Source organism: Dryobates pubescens, chromosome 16 (genome assembly GCF_014839835.1).
Source record: "Dryobates pubescens isolate bDryPub1 chromosome 16, bDryPub1.pri, whole genome shotgun sequence".
NCBI lineage: Eukaryota > Metazoa > Chordata > Aves > Piciformes > Picidae > Dryobates > Dryobates pubescens.
Window position 1 is genome coordinate 11,930,555 of NC_071627.1, and position 22,211 is coordinate 11,952,765.

The following is a 22,211-nucleotide window of genomic DNA, read 5'->3' on the forward strand; positions in this document are numbered from 1 at the left end:
AGATGTCCCTCTGCCTTCAGAAAGGGGTGCCTCCAGTTCAAGACAGAAGTCCATTTAAAACAAAAGACTAATGAATATGGTAGCCCTTCCTCTTTTGCAAGTTTAAACACCTCATCTTTCCTTGGAGAACAGCTCTAAATCATTTCATTTGCAAGCCCTAAGCAGGAATTTGTATGCATGGTAAGACATTTATTGAGTTAATTTATTTAAGGCTGGGGCATAATTTCTAATAATGGAAGAGTCCCTGGGCACAGTGAAATTGTCTCCCTGATAGGGCATTAATATTTTAACGGGTTATACTACTCTGTCAATTGATCTGTGTCTTTCAGGAGTAGGTTTGCAGTTATTGACGAGCACTCATAGGAAGGATTGTCTCAGAAGAGGTGGTGGTGAGCAGAGCAGTGCCTGCCACAGGGCCGTGTAACCACTCGGGCTGGGAGGGGGCTCAGGCTCTGGGTAAATGGGTGCCAATGACCTGAGGAGGAAAAACAACGCAGTGCAAATCTGCAGGGTTGGTGCTGCTCCCACAGCCCCGAGCTCAGAGAGCAGTGTGGGAAAACCTGTGGTGGCTGTGTGTGTGTGCGGGAGGCTGGCTGTGATCAGCAGGTCCTGAGGAGATGAAATTGGTACTGGTCTGAGCAAGGAGGTGTTGGCACGTGTGCTGCAGGAGGCTGGCTCATCTTGGCAGATTGTTACTGATAATAGCTAAGAGATAAATAACTTAACCTCTGAGTACCTGAATGTCTCTGTTATTAGAAATGGGGAATATTTATGCTATTTCCACTGTGATTTTTTTTAAAAACAGAGAAGTCTAAATAAAGCCCAAACATTCTGGCTGCTTTTCCTGCTCTGTGAAATGCCACATTGCTCTACGAAAGGTGGTCCTGAATGGGAACATCAAACTAGACACAGATTAAATACCTTCAGGTAAAGCTGCCTCAGGGAAGAGGTGACAGGACGGCTGGGGCCCAGGCAGAGTCTGACAGGGCACATTCAAAGCCTGCCAGCCCAGGCTAAGGGTACCTAGCCATGGCAATGCAGTGGTCTGAGAAAGGGGACAATGTAAGCACGCAGTTCAAAGCCGCCACCAAACTGTTGGTGAGACCTGACAAACCTGAAAGGATATGGAGGTGCCTTCAACGGCTGTCACCTCCTGTCTGGTGTTTTGGGTAGGCTAGCCTTTAAGTTTTCTTAGAACCCACAGAGGCACCTAGTTGGTGGGAAGCATTAAATGCAGGAACTTGAGTATTAAGAGGATCTGGAGAGGGCTCAGTGTTGGGCCACAGCTCTGCTCCCAGGACGCCCGGAACAATGGCACACATCTCCTTTGCTGCATGGCACAAGGCACAGACTATTGTGAGTGTTGAGGACTTATAGAGGAGAAATGAATGTTGGTGTGGAAGGATGCACAGCTGCTATGCCTGCAAAAGCAAAACAAATGTGTTGAAGAAATGAGGGCTGTGAAGGCTTTCACAACATTACGTGGCTGTTTTTTCCCTAAAACTTGCTGTGGTGAGGAGACTTTCCCTGCCCTACAGAAATTCAGACTAATAGATGTATAAGATGAATTATGTCTGAACTGTGCTCCTTGAGGCCCCACCTGATATTCCTTTCTTACACACTCATTTGTCAGTGTGTTGTCAAGCCTTCAATTAATGAGTTGCTGGAAGCTTCCTTCATCCTTACCCTTCCCTTCAGCCATGCTGGGTCCTTTCCCATCCTCGGCAAGGCACTGCTGAGGCTGCCACACCATGGCATCCATCTGCTCAAAGGAGGCAGATGCTCAGTGAGAACAACAACAAAATAAAGTGATTCTGTCCATCACAGCTTTCCGTCTCTGAGAGGTGAACAAGTTCCTCCTGGAGGGGTGGACCAGGCCACATAGCAATCATTCGACTAAATCACAGGGTTGCTTAACAGCCCTAGGGGTCTGCCTGCACAGCACACTTCAGAGACAGAATTGCTCTGATGAGCCAGTACAGGGCTATGGGGGAAACTGCTTCCCTTTGTCATAGCCAGCAAAGATGAACAGGGAAAACAATCCCAAATTACCCAGTGCATCTTACCATACATTTGCCTGTCACTTGGAAGCTTGGAAACAATTTCCATGTGCTCACTAAGGACTTTGTGGCCATGTGTCTGCTGGAGCCTTTTGGTGTATTGACCATAATGTTAGAGTAATCAGAAGCAAAATATTTGATAAGTATTGGCTCTATGTATTCCTTTATTTTTTGTGCCCTTCTAATTCCACTCAGTTTAAATGACACACACTCATTCATCCTCTCCAGATTCTGCTCATGTGAGACTTTCCATAATAATTAATTTCTGTTTTCCATTTCCTCCTCCAGCACACCCAGAACTGAGCAGAGCACTCAGAAGAGATCCTCAATTAACCACCCTTGCTTTATTTAATGTTAATGTAACAAGTACCCGCAGTCGTTATCCTCTTGGTTACACCCAGAGGTCAGAAGGTCCTCGGGGGACACCACATGGTGCCCCGTGAGGGAGTTAATCTTCTGTGTGCTTATCTCAGCTGATAGGAACACGAATAATTAGGTAAAATACCTGCACACACAATGAAGGAGACTCAGGGAGCGGAACTGCTGAGGTGGGAGGGACTATATATATAGGGTTACAATTACAAGGCTTGCAAGTAGAGAGCAAAATCATAGAAAGCAGCGTTGCTGTGCTTGTGACCTGCCTGCCTGTTGGAGAAGGGAAGATAAACCTTCTGCACCCAGCCCTGGATCCCTCCTTGCTGTGAGGGGCAGGGCTGCTGGGTGAATGAAACCTGAAGTCATTGCACAACATGACCAAGCAGACAGCTGTAAGCTGACGGATCTGCAGCCACTGGAGACTGGCAATTGCAGGCAAGTGAAGATTAGAGATAGGCAGAAGCTATCTAGTGCAGGAGGAAAAGAGCTGCCTGCAGCACACCACACTTCTGCATAAAATTGTAATCAGTTCTAAATGTTTTGTACATTGTGTTAAACAGACTCTATGAATTGACCAAACAGAAGCCCAGGCTGGCATTTTGGAGGAGGAATTCACTTCATGTAAGTAAATCTCAGAAACTTTCTTTTTGATATAACTTCAGACTTTCAGTATGCTTTGAAAGAACTCAGGCCTGAAAGCTGGAGGCAGACCTGGGTGCTGTGGGTGGGCAGATGTGAGCACAAGCTGTAACTTCCCGCCAACAGCTTGAAGGGCAAGAGTCTGCATCTTGAAAACATAAATGCATGCTCAGGCATGGTTTTGAGCATCCTTATGTAAGGATGTGATCTAATTTTATGTAAACCCTTTTTGTGTTCCAAAGCTGCTTCTGACTGTCATTGGAATAACAGAGATGGGAACCAGGCCCGCAGTTTGTGGGGTGTCAATTAACAGGCCTGGGTCCCTTCCTCCTGCTACGAGTAGCACTAGGTACAAACTCTGTCTCTATAAATGTACATAGCACACACAGTACTGGTGCATGTGCAATCAGCAAAAGGCTCAGTGACCGTCTGAGCCTGATGCTGATTTGTCCCACGCAGCCAGGCACTCCTCATGAGTGCAGGTGATGCTCTGTCACCTGTTGCAAGGGCTGAGGGTCAGCCCTGCACCAAAACACAGCTAGGGCTGCCTCCAGCAAGCAGGTGCCATAGCCTCAGCAAGTCACCTCAGCCATGCCTGCTGCTGCTGGAACTGAGAGGTCAGAACTGCTGACTCCTTCACTGCAGCTGTTGTGGCCATGAACGGTTCCTTACAAAACCCCCAGAGTAGTTTCTTTCATATCCAGACAACTGCTCACAGCTCAGACTGGGCAGGGAGAAAAGAAGAAACATTTGAAAAGGGCAGACAAATTATATCTGCCTTAAATCAGTCAAAACCTCTTCTAGATAAACAAATATGTTGCCCTTGAAGTGACATTTTGGCAAAAGCAGCAAAGTCTGATGCCAGGCTGTATGATGGGTTTTTGCATCTATCATTTTCAATTGTGTTTGGCAACTGTTGCCTTCAGATCAGTAGCCAAAGAAAGCTCAGCACAGAATGGTGTAGCCAAGAAGCAGTCATGAAGCTGGAAACTCCTGGTGATGGTGTAGCTATGTTCTCCTGGAGAGTTATTCCACAGGACTGAATACAAGGAGCAAAAGGGGAATCTCTGACTCCATCCACCCTTCTCTGTGCAGCACCATTCGAAGGCAGGTCCAAGACACAGCAGAGCCAAACAATCCACTGTTGCCATGTCCAAGATTAAGATGAGTGTCTTCATGTGCTATCACAGATTCATAGATTGCATTGGGTTGGAAGGGACCCTCAAGGGTCATCTTGTCCAAGCCCTCTGCACCCAGCAGGGACACCTCCAACTGGATCAAGCTGCATAAGGCCATATTGAGCCTGATCTTGAATATCTCCAGGGATGGGGCCTCAACCACATCCTTGGGTAACCTTTCCAGTATTTTATCATTCTCATTGCAAAGAACTTCTGTCTAATGACTAACCTAAATCTACCCTGCACCAGTTTTAAACCACTGCCCCTTGTCCTAACATCCATCAAAATTTGTCCTGGGAATCAAAGCACTTGTGAAAACACCTTGCTGAAAATGGTTGCCTAGAATTGTCACAGGTGTTCTTACTGGTGTTTGATTCAGGTGGACTGAGGTTCCAGGTGTGAAGGTATCCTAGGTGTCCTGGGGTTTGCATGAGGACCAGGCCTGTAGGACACAGGCTATCCCCTGGACTGCTTGTGAGCCACTGCTGCCTGCAGCACAAGCAGTCTGTGGTGCTTCCCACAGAGCTTCACTGCCAGTGTGAGGGAAATAGACAAATTATGCCTGAGTTCATTATGAAAATCCTAACTTTGTGTAATAAATAGAGACAGCACCTAAATGGGCAAATTCAACTCAATCTGGTTTTATTTCAGTAGTTATTTTGTCTTCCCTATCCCTAGGCAATTTTTATTCTGAGGTGCACAAGTGCCTGTGTTGCTTGCTCTACCTCAGAGCCATTTGGGTCCAGTAAAATCACCTGGTGAATTATTACCTTAAGCTTAGTCAACTAGTCTGAACTAAGTTTAAAGGGTGGCTTTTTAGATTCTGCTAAATGCTCCTGGCATTGCCTGGCACTGGGTTGTCATCAGCCAGCAGAAAATCAGAGAATATGCTACCTGCTGCTCTGTGCAATGAGACAAAGACAATAACTGGGAGGTGAGGCAGGACTGCAGTGGTGCTGGCCAGCTTCCCTCCCAGTTCAGCACTGGTGGAGATGACGGAGCATGTCACTGTGGGTTACACCAGTTGTACTAGAACTGCCCTCATGAATACTCTTGCTCTGGTACAGCCTGTGCTGTGCTTTCACAGAATCAGAGAAAAATGGCCAGATTAAACAGCGTTTAAAGTGGTTTTGTCCTTGTTTGGTTTGGGTTTGGTTTTCATTGTTGTTGTTGTTTTGGGGTTTTGCATCATTTTGTTTTGTTTTTCCTGTTAGAATAATGAAAATGGTAACCTCTGATAAAAGCTCCTGCACTACAGAAGCAGAATTGCAATTGCATTGATACACTGAATGATAAATAAATGCTTTGGTTATATTCAGCTCTGGGCACTGGTATCACCTTTTTCTTGCCCATAAGTTCTTTGTTATGTCTCATGTCTAGCTCTTGAAGATCCCCTTCTCAGTATCCTGCAGTTTTTGATGTATTTATTATCTCTATGGCCATCCTCTGAAAAACGAAAACAAGATTTTCCTTGTTTTGCAAAGAATTAGCAGAGTCAAAGAAATGGAGACTCTGAAGTTCACTCACGTCTGTGGCAGCAGCAGCAGCAGCTATGAATGGATCCAAGCTGATTTATTTCAGCTGTCCTCACTAGGCAGCAGTAGCACATACTGCAGTGCTCATTTCACTTTAACTGAAGACAAAACAGAGTGCCAAAAAACACTTCTACTGCATAAAAGGTCTTCATCTATTAGTCAATCATCAAAATAAATGGAATCTGCCTTTCTTTTTTTCAGAATAAGCTCTTGGTAACTAGGATCAGGTAGAATAAAACTGTTTAGAAACTTACTCTGATGCACCAGAATGCCAATAACTACAGCCCCCATGCAAAACAGGGTTGTGAAGGATGCTTCTGAGGGGCTCTTCAGCTGAAGCTTGTGAATTCTCATGCTTTAACTAAATTCTAATTTGTGAAATTATCCTTTCTTTCTAGAAGTTCTTCTTTAAACTACCTGGACTAAGCCCATCAAAACTGTGGTCTAATACTGCTGTGAGGAGGTGAATGATTCTCTCACACTATAGTGAGGAGTACTCAGTGACACCTGGAAACAACTGAACACCACTTTCAGAGGATGAGTTAGAACTGCAAAGCCTTGTTAGGGATCCAGAGGGTGGACAAATATTAGAGCACATTTCTCTAGTGGGATGCCCTGCATTTGTGGTGCTTCAGTGTTCCGGTGGTTTCCTGGCTCTGTATGGGCAAACACATTTTACTTGCCTGGAGCACTGCTGTCCCATTGCACAGCACCAGAGCTGTACAACTAACTGAGAAGGCAGAACATCCTTTGGGCTGTGCTAATCCAAGCAGACAATTCCTGATTTTTGGGTCACTGTGGAATGGCCAGGTTTGAAGTTGAGTCCCTAAATGCCATGCATGGTGAGAAAGGCACCAAATCTGAGGCTGGGATCTTGCTCTCACTGGTGCCAAGGCACAGGGACTAAAGATTTGCACAGTTATTCCCAATTTGTAACAGTATAATCGAGAGGAAGACTCCATACAAGAAGGAGGTTGCCTTGCTGGAAGCTGCAGGAAATCTGTGACACACTTCAAAGAGCGCAGTGGATCAGGTAGAGCAGACCTGTGTTCATCTCAGACTAATGATGGCTGAGTAACTACTTTCTCTTAGCAGTGCCACACTCACCACCCATCATCAGCAGCTCCTGTGGCAGCACACACGGGCTGTGTGGCAGAGTGCCAGTAGTATGCTCAGGGAAAGCTGTGCAGCTGGTGCAGCCTTTCAGGCAGGGAGAAAAAATGCAGAGCAGGCACAGGTAAGAGCTGCCTATCATGGCACCTGCTCCAAAGCCAGCAGAAGCCCATGGGAGCTTTGGGCCAGACGCCAGGATTTGGTTCCACTCCCAGAAAAGTCAACGAAACTCATTTAAAGTAGAATGATTTCATCCTGTACTGCATGCTGAGTGACTTGGCACCATCACTGTTAATAGCATGGGTTTATCCCAGGTACAAGCTAATGGAGCACAGAACTGAAACACTTGTGTGCAGCTGGTAAGTGTAGCCCTGGACTAAAAGATGCTGAAGATGCAGGCAGGATCTCCCTTGTCTTCAGTCGTACTGCCTCTAGGATCTACCTAAACATTTTCTGTTTAATAAATCCCTTCTCATGGTGGCATTCTCAGCAGCAGCTAATTACCATCCCATGCTGAAAGAAGAAAAGCCTATAAAACAAAGTGGCAGCTACAATTTGGTGATCTTGTCAAGGACTTCAGGACCTGAGTTGTCACTAGTGTATTTTATGTGGAAGTGTTAAGATAGCACAGTGCTGAAAAATGACACAACCCAGAAAAAAAGGGCAGGAGCCACTATGTGCTAGGAGTGTTAAACATCACAGAGTGGGGTTCTGACTGCACAGGGGTTTTTTCTTTCCCCTATTTCTTTCCCTTAAAATAGTTTTTCTTAAACCACTGAACTTTGCCTTTCTTTTGTGCTTCACAGGCAGGCAGAGCAAATACAGAAATAATCTTCAGAGATGTTCTGCAGATATTTTTACTACTTCAGTCTGTGTCTTTTCCTTCCAACACAAAGGTAAGCAGAGTGTTTGCTTTGGTTTCCAGGGAATGTCTGAACTATGTTTCATACAGATAATGTGGGTCAAAAGGAAATTTTCCTTCCAGTGGTCCAGCCCATCCAAAGAAAGCCAGGTGTAGGAAGTGATGAGGGACAGAAGACAGTAACCTGCATCAGTCCCCAGAGCACAGTATGTACGTTACCAGTGCAACCCTTATTTCCTGTTGAGGGCCACAACAGCACGGTTTTTACTGGAAATGCCTCCCATGGGGGTCCCAGCTGGGTTATCACCAGTCCTGCAAACACAAGTCCTGCTTTTTTTGAATGGTTTATGTTTATGCTGTGCACAAACTGGTTCTGTTCTGCTGCAAAGTCCTTCTAGGTCTAAAACCTGCAGAAGAACCCCAAGAACTATTAATCTAGTTTTAAAGGGAGCAGATGGGGGAAAAAAATATTATCAGAGCTTTGCCAAGTTTCTTGCTCTGTGGAGAGGCAGAGGCACTGCCTCCCACCTCCTTCAGCCCTGCACTGTGCCTTGATGAACTCTTAACAGTTGTCTCATTTACATTTTCATCAAGTGAGTACATGACGACAGAGGGACACTGCACCACAAACCTTCCCCTTCTGCAGTGCAAAGCTCTGTCTCTCCAGCTGTCTGTGTGACAGGCTCATAATGCCAGGTACTAGCTTTACTGTCCATCCACAAGGCATTGATTCTGACACTGTATTTCAGAGCTGACCCCTCTGTAGTACAGCAGCTCAGGCTGGTTCAGCCCACAAGGTGGTGTCTCTGAAATGCTCATTGTTCCACCTTTCCCTTCCCAGTCTACTTAGAGGTTTTACTCCTTGCAGTAGCAGTGGGGACACTGCCTGACACTAATACAGGAGGATGAAAGCTGCTGTCAGAGACTAGTGATGAGAGAGGAGGAGCTGTCGGTCAGTAAGATTTGTCAGAAGCAGGAGGAAAGTAAAATGTCTGTTCCTTATATAGACTGTACAAGAAGGAGTGGGAAGGGGGCAATTATGGGATGTCTAGAACTTGCTTGATTTGTCTGCAACATCCTAAGAATGTCCTTAAGCTACCATGTGTGCACACCTATAGCTATCAGGTGAAGTACTTTGCTATTTTCCCATCTTTTTGAAGTGCCAGCTATTCAGCCATAACAAGAAAACTGAGCTCATTATTTCAGTTTGTTTTCTTGTTTGAGCACAAGCTGGAAACACAGCTGGGGCTACACACCAGATGTGCCCAGCATAGCTGGCCACGTGTAACAGTACCTGAAGGGAGGTTGTAGACAGGCAGATGTTGGTCAGGCAGCCAGTACCAGAACAAGAGGACACAGTCTCAGGCTGCACCAGAGGAGGTTTAGGTTGGATGTTAGGAAAAAGTTCTATACAGAGAGAGTGAGTGCCCATTGGAATGGGCTGCCTGGGGAGGTGGTGGAATTGCCATCATTGAAGGTGTTCAGGAGGAGACTTGATGGGGTGCTTGGTGCCATGGGTTAGTTGTTTAGGTGGTGTTGGATTGGTTGATGGGTTGGACGCGATGATCTCGAAGGTCTCTTCCAAACTGGTTTCTTTTATGTATTCTATTCTATGTATTCTATTTGCGCCCCCAGAAGGTACTCCCTGGGTCACGTATCCAGCTCCCGCAGTGGTGACACAACATCCCTCCCTGGATTTCAGAACCTCACCATGGGATACAACAAATACCTCCGGCCCTACTTTGGTGGTATGTTGGCTCTGTGTTGGCTGTTTGAAGAGTCTGTTAAGGCTCATGTGGAGGAGAGAGCGTGTTTTCAGCTTTCTTCAGGATGCCTCAGTTTACAAGGTTGTGTTTCTTTTAAATCAGCTAGTAGCCAAGGCTGCCGTCCTTCCTGTGCATTCCACTCTTGTCTTGAATAGATTGTGTGTGCATATATGAGGCAGGAGAACATGTCCATCTATGGGGTTAAGAACAGGGAATTTATAAACCTCAGTATCTTTATGAAAGACCTGACAGAGTAACTAAATTCTGCTTTGTTCAGTCTGTCCCTTGTGATTTACTGCTTTGTTTTTGTTCACGTATATCTATTTAGTAGATGACAGTTGCAGAGGAAGAAAAACACTCTCCTTGCCAGGAATACTGACCTTTGACATCTGCTTTCACTTCACACTCAGACACAAAGTAAATCTGCTTAAACCCTCATGAAACACCTGAAGGACAGTGAGGTATTTAGGAACCTCCCTGAAGCTATTGACCAATTTGGGGGTCCTTCCAGGTGAGTGCTGTAAGAACTCGTGGGGAGTTTCTCAGAATGTCATTCAACACCTGAAAATTATCAATGGAAGCTTTAAAAACAGCCATGGCAAAACTTCTTGTTATTAATTTTGGGGTTTTGCCAGACCACATTAATGAAACTATGTTCAACATAAAAATTCCCCATCAGCTTTCACCAGGATGTCAATGTTTCCTACTGTAGCTCCTGCAGACTGACCATCTGCTACTGGTAGCTTTGAGCTTCTTCCTTTTTCTGACCACAGTGATAAATTTCTGGAACAATTCAGAATTTACCAGCTTGTTATGCCTAGAATGTCTGATCTCATGCAGGAGCAGTAAAGCTCCCCTAGATTCTCTCACATCAGTGAACAGATGCTTCTGAATTACCTAACAAAGGTGCATCTATACCTGCCAATGCCTACTAGAGCCATAAATATTAAAATTGATCAAGACTCTGGTTTGGCCTCCTCCAGCAGCCCTCAGTCCTCACAGATCTAGCCTCTGGTCATTACTTTGAGTGAGTTCAACTATCTGAATATCTAAAACCATGACAGAGGATGTGAATGACAGCTACTTAAAAAAAATATATATACACCTCTTCCGAGTTAAATCAGTTAGAAAACAAACAAAAAAACCAACCAAAACCACCACCTGGGAGGAAATACAGAAATTGTGTCCCCTGGATTTCCTAAATGTGATTAGATGATAAAAAGTTGTTTCAGCATTTCCCAAGAGGGAAGGCATTGTGTGTATTGTCACCTAGGCAGAGAGGGCTGTACCCTTTTCAGAGCCCCAGATTCATACCGGGGATTAGACAAACCAGCACAGGCCAAGGGAAGGTTTGTTTCTCTGCTGGTGTAGTAGTGCAGACCCTCCTTGGAGCCAGCTTGCCATGCAGCACCTGCTGAGTTCTGACATTTCCTGGGAAGGAGCTGCCCTCTCGTGGTAGATTTCAGGAGTTAGTATTTGAAAATGGGAGATGGTCAAGACTTGAGCGCTGAAAACTTGCTTATAAATATAGCAGTAATATAATGACTAAAAGCAGACAAAGGCTGTAGTGCTTCTGGTTGTTAAGCTAGTGCATGGAATCAGGACTCTCTGAATTCTCTACCTTAGTGTTTGCTCTCTGAGAAGCAGAGACGCTGATCACTACCTGCTTGTGAAGGGTCCTGGAAGAGCTGTGGGGGGAACACTCTTTACAGATTTACCCCCTCCTGCCACTGTGCAGGTGTTGAGGGGCACACTGGCCCTGACTACCTGCACCTTGGTAATTGCCACTGAAATTCTGCTTACTTGAACTGCTCATCCTTGCAGCTAGTGCTGGTGAGTATCTGTTCTCTGCTACCATCACCAACTCCAGCTCCCTAATTGTGATGACTTTATTTTGGACCACAGTGTCATTTGTGAGTCTAATGCTCTGAGTCTGTGCCTAACCCCTTGGGTTTCTGCAGTGTTAGAAGCAGCATGGGATCCTGTGAGCAGTGCCCAGACTGCACAGCACCCTGAGGAGTTTGATTCCAGTGCCTTTCATTCTTCCCTTCTCTCTTCTCCCCCTGCACAGGAGAGCCTGTTCAAATTGCAATGAGCCTGGACATCGCCAGCATCTCCAGTATATCTGAGAGTGACATGGTGAGTGAAAGCCTTGGTAAGAGAGAAGAGCAGCATCTGACTGAGACTTGCACATTCCTGTGGGTTCAGCACAGAGACAAACTGGCATGTTCAAGCTGCTTTGCTTTTCTGTGCCTTCTGACCACTTTCAAAGGTGTGAGGAGAACAGGGCTTGCTTATGACTGCAGACTATATAGATGCCGGAGTAATGTGGGCTTGTAAGTACACAGATGGCTCCAAAGGCTTTACTAGTCAAAAACTCAGCACCTCCTGGAAATCAGGCCTCTTGGAAATGGAAGCAATCAATCCTGTGTGGCACTTCCTCTCCCTTAGCTTTCCTCAGTGCAGGGTAGGGGTGCCACAGACAGGGTTTCTTGGTTTTTCTCAAGGAGGTTTTGAGCTGTGACCATCTGAGACTTAAAGGACTGGTTGCCCTGAGGTAAAAAAAAATTAAAACCAAACCAACAAACAAACACAAAACCATTCTCAAAAACCCAAAGAACATCTTCCCACCACTGATAAGTCTGGTTCCTTCCACTTCTGACATCAACTGGATTTCAGATACTGATTACTGAAAATTCCTATTTCAGGTTGACCAAAGCTGCAGGCAACTTTGGTAAATTAGCAAATACCTTCAGTCCAAACAGCAGGCAAACAGGCAACAGAAAGCAAAAGAAGTTGAGTCAGGAGCAATCTCAACACTTGATTTACTTTTCAAGAAACCACTGACTTTCTTTTTCCTCTCCTCTCCAATAAATTAAATAAGTTCAGTTATTCACATACACATTGCAATAATTGCTCACTGAAGAAAGTAAAAAGTACTGAGGGTGGAGCACCTCCCCTGTGGAGACAGAGAGTTGGGGTTGTTCATCTTGGAGAGGAGAAGGCTCCAGAGAGAACTTACATCAGGCTTCCAGTACCTGAAGGGGGCTACAAGAAAGCTGGAGAGGGACTTTTTACAAAGGCTTGTAGTGATAGGGTGAAAGAGAATGGATTAAAGGTTGAGGAGGGCAGGTTTAGACTGGAGACTGGAAAGAAATTCTTTACAACAAGTATGGTGTTACACTGGAACAGGCTGCCTTGGGAGGTTGTGGATGTCCCTCCCTGGAGGTGTTCCAGGCCAGGGTGGATGAGGCCTTGAGTAACCTGGTCTAGTGGAAGGTGTCCCTGCCCATTCTGTGAATGAATGAATAACCTTTGCTCCTCAAACAGCACCCCTCAGAGTGTGAGGGATGTAATACAGTAAACAGATTTTTCACTGTCCTTTTATCACATTTATTGTATGCATCTGAAGCTTTGCAGGTTGAAGAAATGCATGTCCTGCCTCTTGCTGCAGGTGGCACAGCCTCAGTGATGCTGTACAGGTACTCTGGGCCTGCATGCTCAGAGGTTTCCTCTCCTCCCCAGGATTACACAGCCACAATATACTTGCGGCAGCGCTGGACAGACCCCCGGCTGGTCTTTCACGGCAACAAGAGCTTCACACTAGACGCTCGCCTGGTGGAACTGCTCTGGGTACCAGACACATACATCGTGGAGTCAAAAAGGTCCTTCCTGCACGATGTCACTGTGGGCAACCGCCTCATAAGATTGTTCTCCAATGGCACTATCCTGTATGCCCTAAGGTAAGTCAGCTTCTGACTTTGCAGATGATGTTCTGAATAGGTTTCCAGAACTGGGCTGGACAGGAGCAGATGCCAGCTCTCACAGGGAATGAGACTGCGGTCAACAAGCCAATCGTGGCCACACTCTTATGATCCATTATGCCCTGTCCTGGCCACCTGGAAATACCAGTCAGTGATCAGGATTCCCCACCATAGCACACGCTGTATCCTGAGCACAGTGCCTGCTCAGAAAGATCAGGAAGTTAGATGTCACCCAAGGCAAGTTGAGTCAGATGGAGGCAGGAGAGGAATGGAGAGAGGACATCACAACAGTAAGATTTTAACAGAAAGTGGGTAATTCTTTGCTTATCCAGTGCCATGTAGCCACAATTTCTGCTTTTTAGTAAAGAGTCTGCTTGTAGCTGTGCTGCAGAAATGGATGCTGTAATCATGTTAGCAGTTCACACCACCTGTTTTAGCTCTTCTTGGCTTGCAGAAACTGTTCCAGCTGCCTGAACTGCACAGCAGAACTCATTTACCCTCCACAGCAGAGCAACACAGACTGTGTGTGCAGATAATTAGTGTGCCTTGGGTGACAAGTGGTGACTAGAATGTGCAAACTGTAGCACTGGAAAACAGAGGAATCTACCCCAAATCTCCTATCACAGCAAAGCCAAATTCCTGCTTCAGTTACACTTCCATCAAGGTGGCAACAGAGAACTTGCCTTGCTAAGGAGGGCCCTCTGCAGTTTATCAGTCCATTTATGTCATAGGTCAGAATTATCCATATGTCAAAGCACAGCCTTTGTGTTCTACTTTGCTTTGGAAAACAGATATTTTGTTGCAAACATTTACTAAAACTTAAGGCTTTGGGGTGCTGATAGAGGAGATGCTCCCCAGGAGCTGGCAGTATGCCCTTACAGCCCAGAAGAGAAGCGTGTCCTAGGCTGCATGAAGAGGAGTATGGCCAGCAGGGCAAGAGAGGGGATTCTGCCCCTTACTGTACTCTGGTGAGACCCCACTTCAAACACTGTGTCCAGTTCTAGTGTCCCCATCATAAGAAGGACACAGAGCTGCTGGAGTGAGTCCAGAGGAGGGCCATAATGATATTCCAAGGACTGGAGCACCTCTGCTATGAGGATAGGCTGAGGGAGCTGGGGTTGTTCAGCCTAGAGAAGAGATCACTCTGGGGGAACCTTAGAGCTGCCTTCCAATACCTGAAGGGATCCTACATGAAGGCTGGAGAGGGACTTTTCATAAGAGTGTCTAGTGACAGGACAAGGGGAATGGTTTTAAGGTGAGGGAAAGTAGGTTTAGACTTGATCTTAGGAAGAAGTTCTTCAGTATAAGGTTGGTGAGACTCTGGAATGGGCTGCCCAGGAAGGTTGTGAATGCCCCCTCCCTGGAGATGGTCAAGGCCAGGTTGGATGAGGCCTTGAGCTACTAATTCTAGTGAAGAGGTGTCCCTGCCCATGACGTGAGGGTTGGAGTAGGTGATCTCTGAGATGCCCTCTAACCTAAGCCATTCTATGATTCTTTTCCTACAGAATTACTACCACTGTCGCTTGTAACATGGACCTGTCAAAATACCCCATGGACACACAAACATGCAGGCTGCAGCTTGAGAGTTGTAAGTAGAACATTCTAGGAAAAAAATCATAACTTTTCTTTAAATTTGTTTCTTTAGATGTAAATATGCATCTTGAATATTTGGATTTATCACAGGGGTCTTCTGGAATAGATTTTTATTCTGCTACTAATGCTAATGTTCAAAAGAAAACAAAAACTTGTTGTGGTGTCCACAGTTTAGAGGATTCCTGCCACCACGCAATGTATATACAAGAGTGATAATTAAAATATAGATAGTTCAATTATGCACAGAAAAGATGAAGTAAGAACAGCTGGTTTTCAAAATTCATTCTGCTTTGCATAGCTGCTTCAAAACTAACTTCTGACTTAAGCACATGTGATGGAGGAACAACTTGTCACATTTTGAGGTATCTACAACAAACTGCACCTCACAAACTTCCACTGTAACATGACAATGCCAAGGGTAGCTCTTGATTTGAGCATGCCTCTTCAACTCATGGACTGAGACTAAGAGCACCCCCAGCTTTGTGGTATATGCCTCTCCATGAGGGCTGTCTGTTACAGTGATGCAGATGGTGAGACCTTCAACAAAAAGAGGAGTCTCAGCTTTGGGAGTCTCAAGAAAAGGATTAGGCAGGAAGTTCTGCTCTCAATTATATTAAAAGCTCATCCACGACAAAGCTGTCTAGGAAAGACTGAAGGAAAATTTGGGACACTACAGGGCTCTTAGCCAGGAGCTCAGCAAGAGCAGCAGTGCTGTTCTGTAGCTCTGAAGTTCCACAAGAATCAAGCAACCATCTCCCACTTCATGTCACAGAAAGTAACATCTGAAATCTCAGTGCTGGAAAGACCAGGTTTTAACTTCTGGGGTTGCAGCAGGAAGCACCTTGGGAAGCACATATTATTTTCACATTAAAATCATATTAGCTCACCATGGTTAACTTTATTACAAAGAATAGCTCCTGAAATAATAATGATTGGCCTCTTCTGCTAAAGCACAGCTTGTTTGGGCCAGTTGTAGAAGTGATTGGGTCCTACATCATGCTCAGTTGCTGTATAATTCCAATGAAATTACAAGCACATTGCCCACTGGAGATTTCATTAGGATAAGTGCCCAGAAAAAATGCTACTTCAATATATGCCAGATAAATTAACAGCAATCTATCATTCATTATAAAATCTTCTCCAGTAACCACCATTTATAAAACTGCTTAGAAACTTTGCAAAGCCACATGCTTAGGCCTCTACACAGGGATTCGTACCCTGGACACCTAATTTAGGAGTTCATCACACTCAAGCTCTGGTAATTTGTGTCTAATAAGAAAAACACAATTAGATAAACATAGAGCTGCAACTGCATCTTATTCCTCCTACCAGGACAAACAGGCTATTACCCGAATCAAAGCATCCCTACTCATTTTCACAAAGAAGGGCACTTAATAAAAGATCAAATTAGTGAGATTGATGGGCCTGTTTCGTAAATTAAGTGATGTGGTTGAAGTGAATGGCAGGCTGGTGACTCAGTACAAGCTTCATCCTGCAGATTGAGGTATCCCTCGGTCCAACTTGAGGTCATGGTCTGCCATTATTTACATTTCTGGAAGCAGTTACTCAGCTGGCATATGTGGAGTTTACTGATAACTGGTTGAATTGTTGATCTCATCTGTCCCACCAGTTTGAGGCAGGAATTCAGTGTTGCCTAAATGCTGGGTGTGCTTATTTGACCTTAGCCTTTGAGGACAGGAAGAACAATTTCTAGAAAAAGCTGCTTTTATGGGCAAGTTTTCTGGACAGTGCATACCCAGCCTGGTTGATAACCTCATAGCGCTCTCAGCTCCAGGCTCTTGACTCTTGACACCTTTGCTGATATTTCAAGCACTTGAATAGACAGTTCAGTGAAATCTGCTTCTGCTACCTGGTCTGGGCTCAATGGGCTCTGTATTCTCTTTTTTAACTATTGTGTTTCTCCTGCTCCCCTCCCATGACTGAAGAGATTATGTTTGAGGGTTGGTTGCTGCCATACTTTCACCTTGCTGCACATAATCAAACTCTGGATGGCAGGACTATATTATCTTTTCAAATGTTTTGTTATTTGAAAGTACTGCATGTAAATGCTTGAAGCAGGTTCTCAGCAGCCCTGCATCTTGTGCATCAGTCGCAGTGGCACATGCCCCTGTTGAACCAGCAGAGTCAAAGTCCAACAGGGTAAGATCACCCAATGTCCACCTGCAGTCTGACACAGTTCAGAGGGCTTTTGGCCAGCCCGCAATGCCTGAATCATGTTTGTGTTCCCACACTCAGGAGGCAAGGCAGAGCAATAGCTTTTACCAGCTACACCACAGTAATACAGGTTTGTATGTTCTTCTCAGGGGGGTATGATGAAAATGATGTCACCTTCACGTGGCTGAGAGGAAACGACTCTGTCCACGGCATAGAAAAGCTGCGGCTCTCTCAGTACGCGGTGGAGCGTTACTATACCCTGGTCTCGAAGTCACAGCAAGAAACAGGTAAATAGTGAAAGAGAGAAGCAAGAGTATTTCCTCTCCCACCTCCCTTCCCTTCTGTGGGCCAGGATCTCTTCACTCAAGCCTGAAGCAGCAAGTCTTTAGCAAATCTTACAGATGGACAGAAAGCTGGTGAAATCCAGTTAGTGGCAGCTTGTGTAAGACAAAAATCTACCAAGAGATGAGGCTTTTGAGACACTATTTTCACTTCGTGCAAACTATAAGTACTATGGAGAGCCACATTTACAGTAACTGGGAGTAAAATTACCCTTTAAAATATGCTTTTGTTTGTAAATTACAATTCCATCACGATGGAATAAGATCATCAGAATTCAATGTCGTTTTCATTATCCAAGTACAGACTCTTCTCTGCAGTCACCGACACTATGAAAGGGGCAACACTTCCTTAGAATGACCAGGTTTTAAAAATAACAATGTTTTGTTGTTTGCTGTAGTGTACACAGCCCTGGGACAACATGGGGTTTGTTTCTACGTTTCAAAGGGAACTATTGTTTGCCCAGCAGAAATCTCTCCTGCAAACACTTGCAGTCCAGCCCCACAGCCCTTATGGCAGTGCTACAACAAATTGATTTTTAAAATCTGACTGCACTTTTTTGAGCACGAAAAGAAACAGCTATCAAAGATCACCAGTCCTTAATTAATACAGAGGGGCTAACTCCCTGCAATGCTAAAATATTGGGATGCTTTGGGATGTGAGCCAGGGCCTGCTGAAATAGGGAGAATAATCTTCTGTTTATTTCTCAGCCATCAGGTAAGGGTGAACTTGGCAGTGCCCCTTCAGAGAGGGGAGTAATGTGCTGTGCTGAGTATGAGAGAGCAGATGGAACCATCAGCCCTCCTCGGCTCTAAGATACCGCTCTAAAGTATTTCCACTGTGGGTTAAATTCAGGAGTCCCTTTACAAACCACACGTTCTTTTAGATGCCTTTTGCCCAGCAATGCTGTGTGCATGTGTGTCCTCTTGCCTAGGGCATCTTAGGTAAGCATGACTTCCAGGGCAAGATGTCAAGGCTGTGTAAGTAACATTTCTCCCAGGATGGACATCAGCTGAAGGGCTAGTGTTGGGCTGTTCCAGTTTAAGTTCAAATGTCTTTAGAATCTCATGTTCACTGTGTTTCTTCCTTCCATGAACAGGCAGTTACCCACGACTGATCCTGCAGTTTGAGCTGAGAAGAAATGTCCTTTATTTCATTTTGGAGACCTATGTACCCTCCACCCTGCTCGTCATGTTGTCCTGGGTTTCTTTTTGGATCACATTGGATTCAGTGCCTGCAAGAACCTGCATTGGTCAGTTATTGCCCAGGAAAGAGAAGAGGGCTGTTAGACAGTAGTTTTCTTGAGCTCTCTGCTCAGTGACAAAAGGTCTGCTCAGGTTCTGCTTTAACCTGTGGAGAGCTGGGCTAGCAGCACAAAGCATGGAGAGTACCCTGCAGCTGTTACTCTTGTCCACTCACAGAGCTGTGTACGGCTAAGTGGATTCACAGCAGAGAAGAGGACAGAGCACATATTGTTTGTGCTGTGCTTGGGGGGGGAGGAGTGGGTAAGGGATTTATTAATTTTTTTTACTGAAAGTAAGAAAAATAAAAGCCAAGTGCCTATTGGAGCCAAGTTGTCAAAGGCAGGGAGAGCTTATGTGAAGCTAATAGCTAGGGCTACAAAAACATTGCATCTGGTGATCTGGATTTGGTAAGTGATATGCTCTGTCTGGCTAGCAACAGAGTGATAATGTGCAGAAGCCAAGCCTTCTTCAGAATGTCCACAACAAGTAGTCTTTCCTTTTCTGCTTTACAAGGAGTAACAACAGTGCTTTCCATGACAACTCTGATGATCGGCTCACGAAGTTCACTTTCAAAAACCAACTGTTTCATCAAGGCCATTGATGTTTACCTTGGCATCTGCTTCAGCTTCATCTTTGGTGCCCTTGTGGAATATGCAGTGGCTCACTACAGCTCATCACAAAATTGTACAGCTAAGACACCTCAGGAGGTAAAGCCTTTTTATCTTAATAAGCCTGGTTCTCTTGGTTCAACAATAATGAGTCCTCCATTTGTGTACCACAAATATATGAACTACACTAGACTGCTGTGTCCCTGACAGAGACTTATACAGAGCAGCTTTAGCTGACAGTCACATTAGAGTCACAGGACCACATCCAGGAAAGCCCTTTGGCCTACCACTAGAATTGGGTCTGTAGCCCTGAGCTGAGCTCCTGAGGGAGCATGAAGCACCTCTGTTCCTTCCAAAATGCAGCCAAAGAGTAGCTTAACACACCTCCTTGAAATAACTCTGACTTCAGACACCCATCTGGAAGGCCATTCCCTCTGCCAGAGGAAAGCTGGCCCCTACAGTACCAGCCATCAGTCTTGCAGTGCTCTGTAGGTGTTGAGAAAAAGAATGTTCCATTTCAGTGTGATAAATTAAGTATGACTGTAGTCCAGTGGTCACCCAGTGTCCTTCTCTAGAGGGAAAAGAGGTTTCTCGCATCAATGCTGAGTTATGCAGCCATTAAGTTACAGTGTAGACATGAAGAAGGAGAAGGATGCTGAGGTACTCAGTGACATAGAATGAGACTTGCTTGAAGAGCTCAAAACACCTCTAGAAACACAGTGGTGGAAGTGGGCAGCTTTGTGATTCTTTTTAAAACCAGGCAGCAGCTGAAAGGCATGTCTGAATACTGGTGTGGACACATGTGAAGCCCTGCTCTTTGATCTTTATCCTTACACTCTCCTTAAAGCACTCTTCCTCTGCAGAAGACAAACCCTAAAACTAACTGTACACGCTTGTTTCCTAGGGGCCTGCAAATGACCTCACTAAGGAAATGGAAGAAGTCAGCATAGCCAACATCCTCAACAGCTCCCTCTCCAGCTATAAACGGAAAGTCAGCTTCTCGAGCATTGAGATCTCCAGCGATAACATTAACTGCAGCGACCTGACCATGAAAACTCGTGAGAAAATCAAATGTGTCTTGAGAAACAAAATCCACAGGCTGATTGGTTATTTCACAATTCAGAATCCCAGCAATGTAGACCACTACTCCAAACTTCTTTTTCCTTTGTTTTTCATGCTGGTCAATGTATTTTATTGGGCTTATTATCTATATTTCTAGTAGAAATTAGTTGCTTCTTTCACCCACGTCAGCAGGAGAGGAATCTTGCAGTGGGCATCGGTGTCTAACCTCAGTGAATCCAATGTGGGCAAACTGCTCTGTTGTGTGTCCTGAGGCATGAAGCAGAAGTGTGTGTGAGGAGTGCACGATGCAAAGCCTTGGTGCCTCAGCGTTAGCAGCATTGACTCTGGACAACAGCTTGTTCAGCTGAGTGGCTGTGCTGGGCTCTTGTGCTTGTTCCTGCTTTTCATTCCAGCATCCACCCTCTTGCCTGGCTGGAGATGAGTGTGTAGGACTGCATGTGGCAGGCCACAGAACACTACCGGCAGCAAAATGATCTGGGTAGTCTGAAGCAGGTTGGAACCTTCTGGTTTACACCTCCAAGAGGAAGCAGGATTGTAGCTGTTATTCTTTGTTTGCCAGAGATAACAGGAAGATAGGAATTGTGATTGCTGTCTCAATAGCTCTTTTGAAGCAGGGGATCCTGAAGGCAGCAGCATGCCTGCACAAAGGAATAGCTGCCACATGCCACCCTGTCCTGGGCCTGATGTGGGGCCAGACTGGGAATTGCAGTACTGCTGGCATTGGTACATCAGCTGTGGGGTCACTTCTAATGCCTGTCAGACCCATGGGAAGATGGAGGACCCTTTATTTATAGAGTTGCAGTTTTTCTGAGATTTGAGAACATGAAAAACAGGCAGCAAAACTGTTCTGTGACCCATCTCTACACTTCCCCTGTCAAAGCCGCAGTTGACTGATTCTACCACCTTCCATTACTTCCTCACAAACAGATTATTCTGCCCCCTGGAGAGTTTCTCCTTCCGCTTTTACTGCTCTGACTTCTTGCCAGTCATATGCAAGAGTGGCAAATTTGTCATCCCCTCTTTTGTATGGCTTTGCAGCTGCAGCCAGTCAGCAGTGCTGCTGGGTGAGAAGCCCGTGCGTGGGCTGAGGTACAATGATCCAGATCAGCCTTCACTCTCTGTTTTAGGCTGAAACACCATCAGGTTTCTGCAGAAATTCAGATTCCAGGTGGGCTCTGGAGACTGCCAGTCAGCTTTGTTTCTCTTGCAATCAGCAGGAGTGAGAGCTTTGTTTTAAAAATACATGAAATGTGACACGCACAAATTCAGGTTTGAGAATAAAATGCCATTTAGTACCATGTACTTAAGGCTACTGGAAGTCTTTATTTCCTGATTTTAAAATCAACATTTTATGGCATGTTGCCCACCTCCCACCCCACTTTTGGTCTTTGCAGCTCTGAGATTCTGAAGGTGTAATTTTGCAGTTATGTAGACAAAACTAATTGCCCACAGTGGCTGCCGTTCAGCAGGAGCTCTGGCTGAGGGAGGCCTCTCAGCATCTAGCTTATATTACAGCCTCATGCACACAGTATCTGCTTGGTGTAAGGCTCTTCCTGGGGACTGCTCTAGAAGGTGGGCAAAGCATGTGAAGCTATAGATTTCTTTGTTTCTACTTTAATAACTTTTTATCGAACCACTTCACCATGCTGTATTGGGAAGGATCTAAAGCACATATTCATAAATCATAGATTTTACAAAGAGCAGCACGAGAAGACAAAGGGGAACAGACTGGCAAGGGCAAGTGAATAGACACCAACTCCAATAATGAAATGTTGCCTTGTATATCCTGGCATTTAAAGTCCACTCCATAAAATGTAATAAAGTGCATGTTAGTGATATGAACACAACCCCCTGGAGAGATCCTCTATTAAAAAAAT

At 45.2% G+C, this 22,211-nt stretch overlaps 1 protein-coding gene across 1 annotated transcript; it reads left to right on the top strand.

Annotated features, from left to right (window-relative positions):
- The first annotated feature begins 2,996 nt into the window (after positions 1-2,996).
- GABRP (gamma-aminobutyric acid type A receptor subunit pi) lies at positions 2,997-22,211 on the top strand. Its single transcript, XM_009905750.2, has 10 exons — positions 2,997-3,056; positions 7,707-7,796; positions 9,398-9,510; positions 11,600-11,667; positions 13,054-13,271; positions 14,798-14,880; positions 17,210-17,347; positions 18,499-18,651; positions 19,157-19,350; positions 20,156-22,211. The coding sequence occupies exons 2-10, from the start codon at positions 7,741-7,743 to the stop codon at positions 20,468-20,470; spliced, it is 1,338 nt and encodes a 445-aa protein (XP_009904052.1). The 5' UTR covers positions 2,997-3,056; positions 7,707-7,740; the 3' UTR covers positions 20,471-22,211.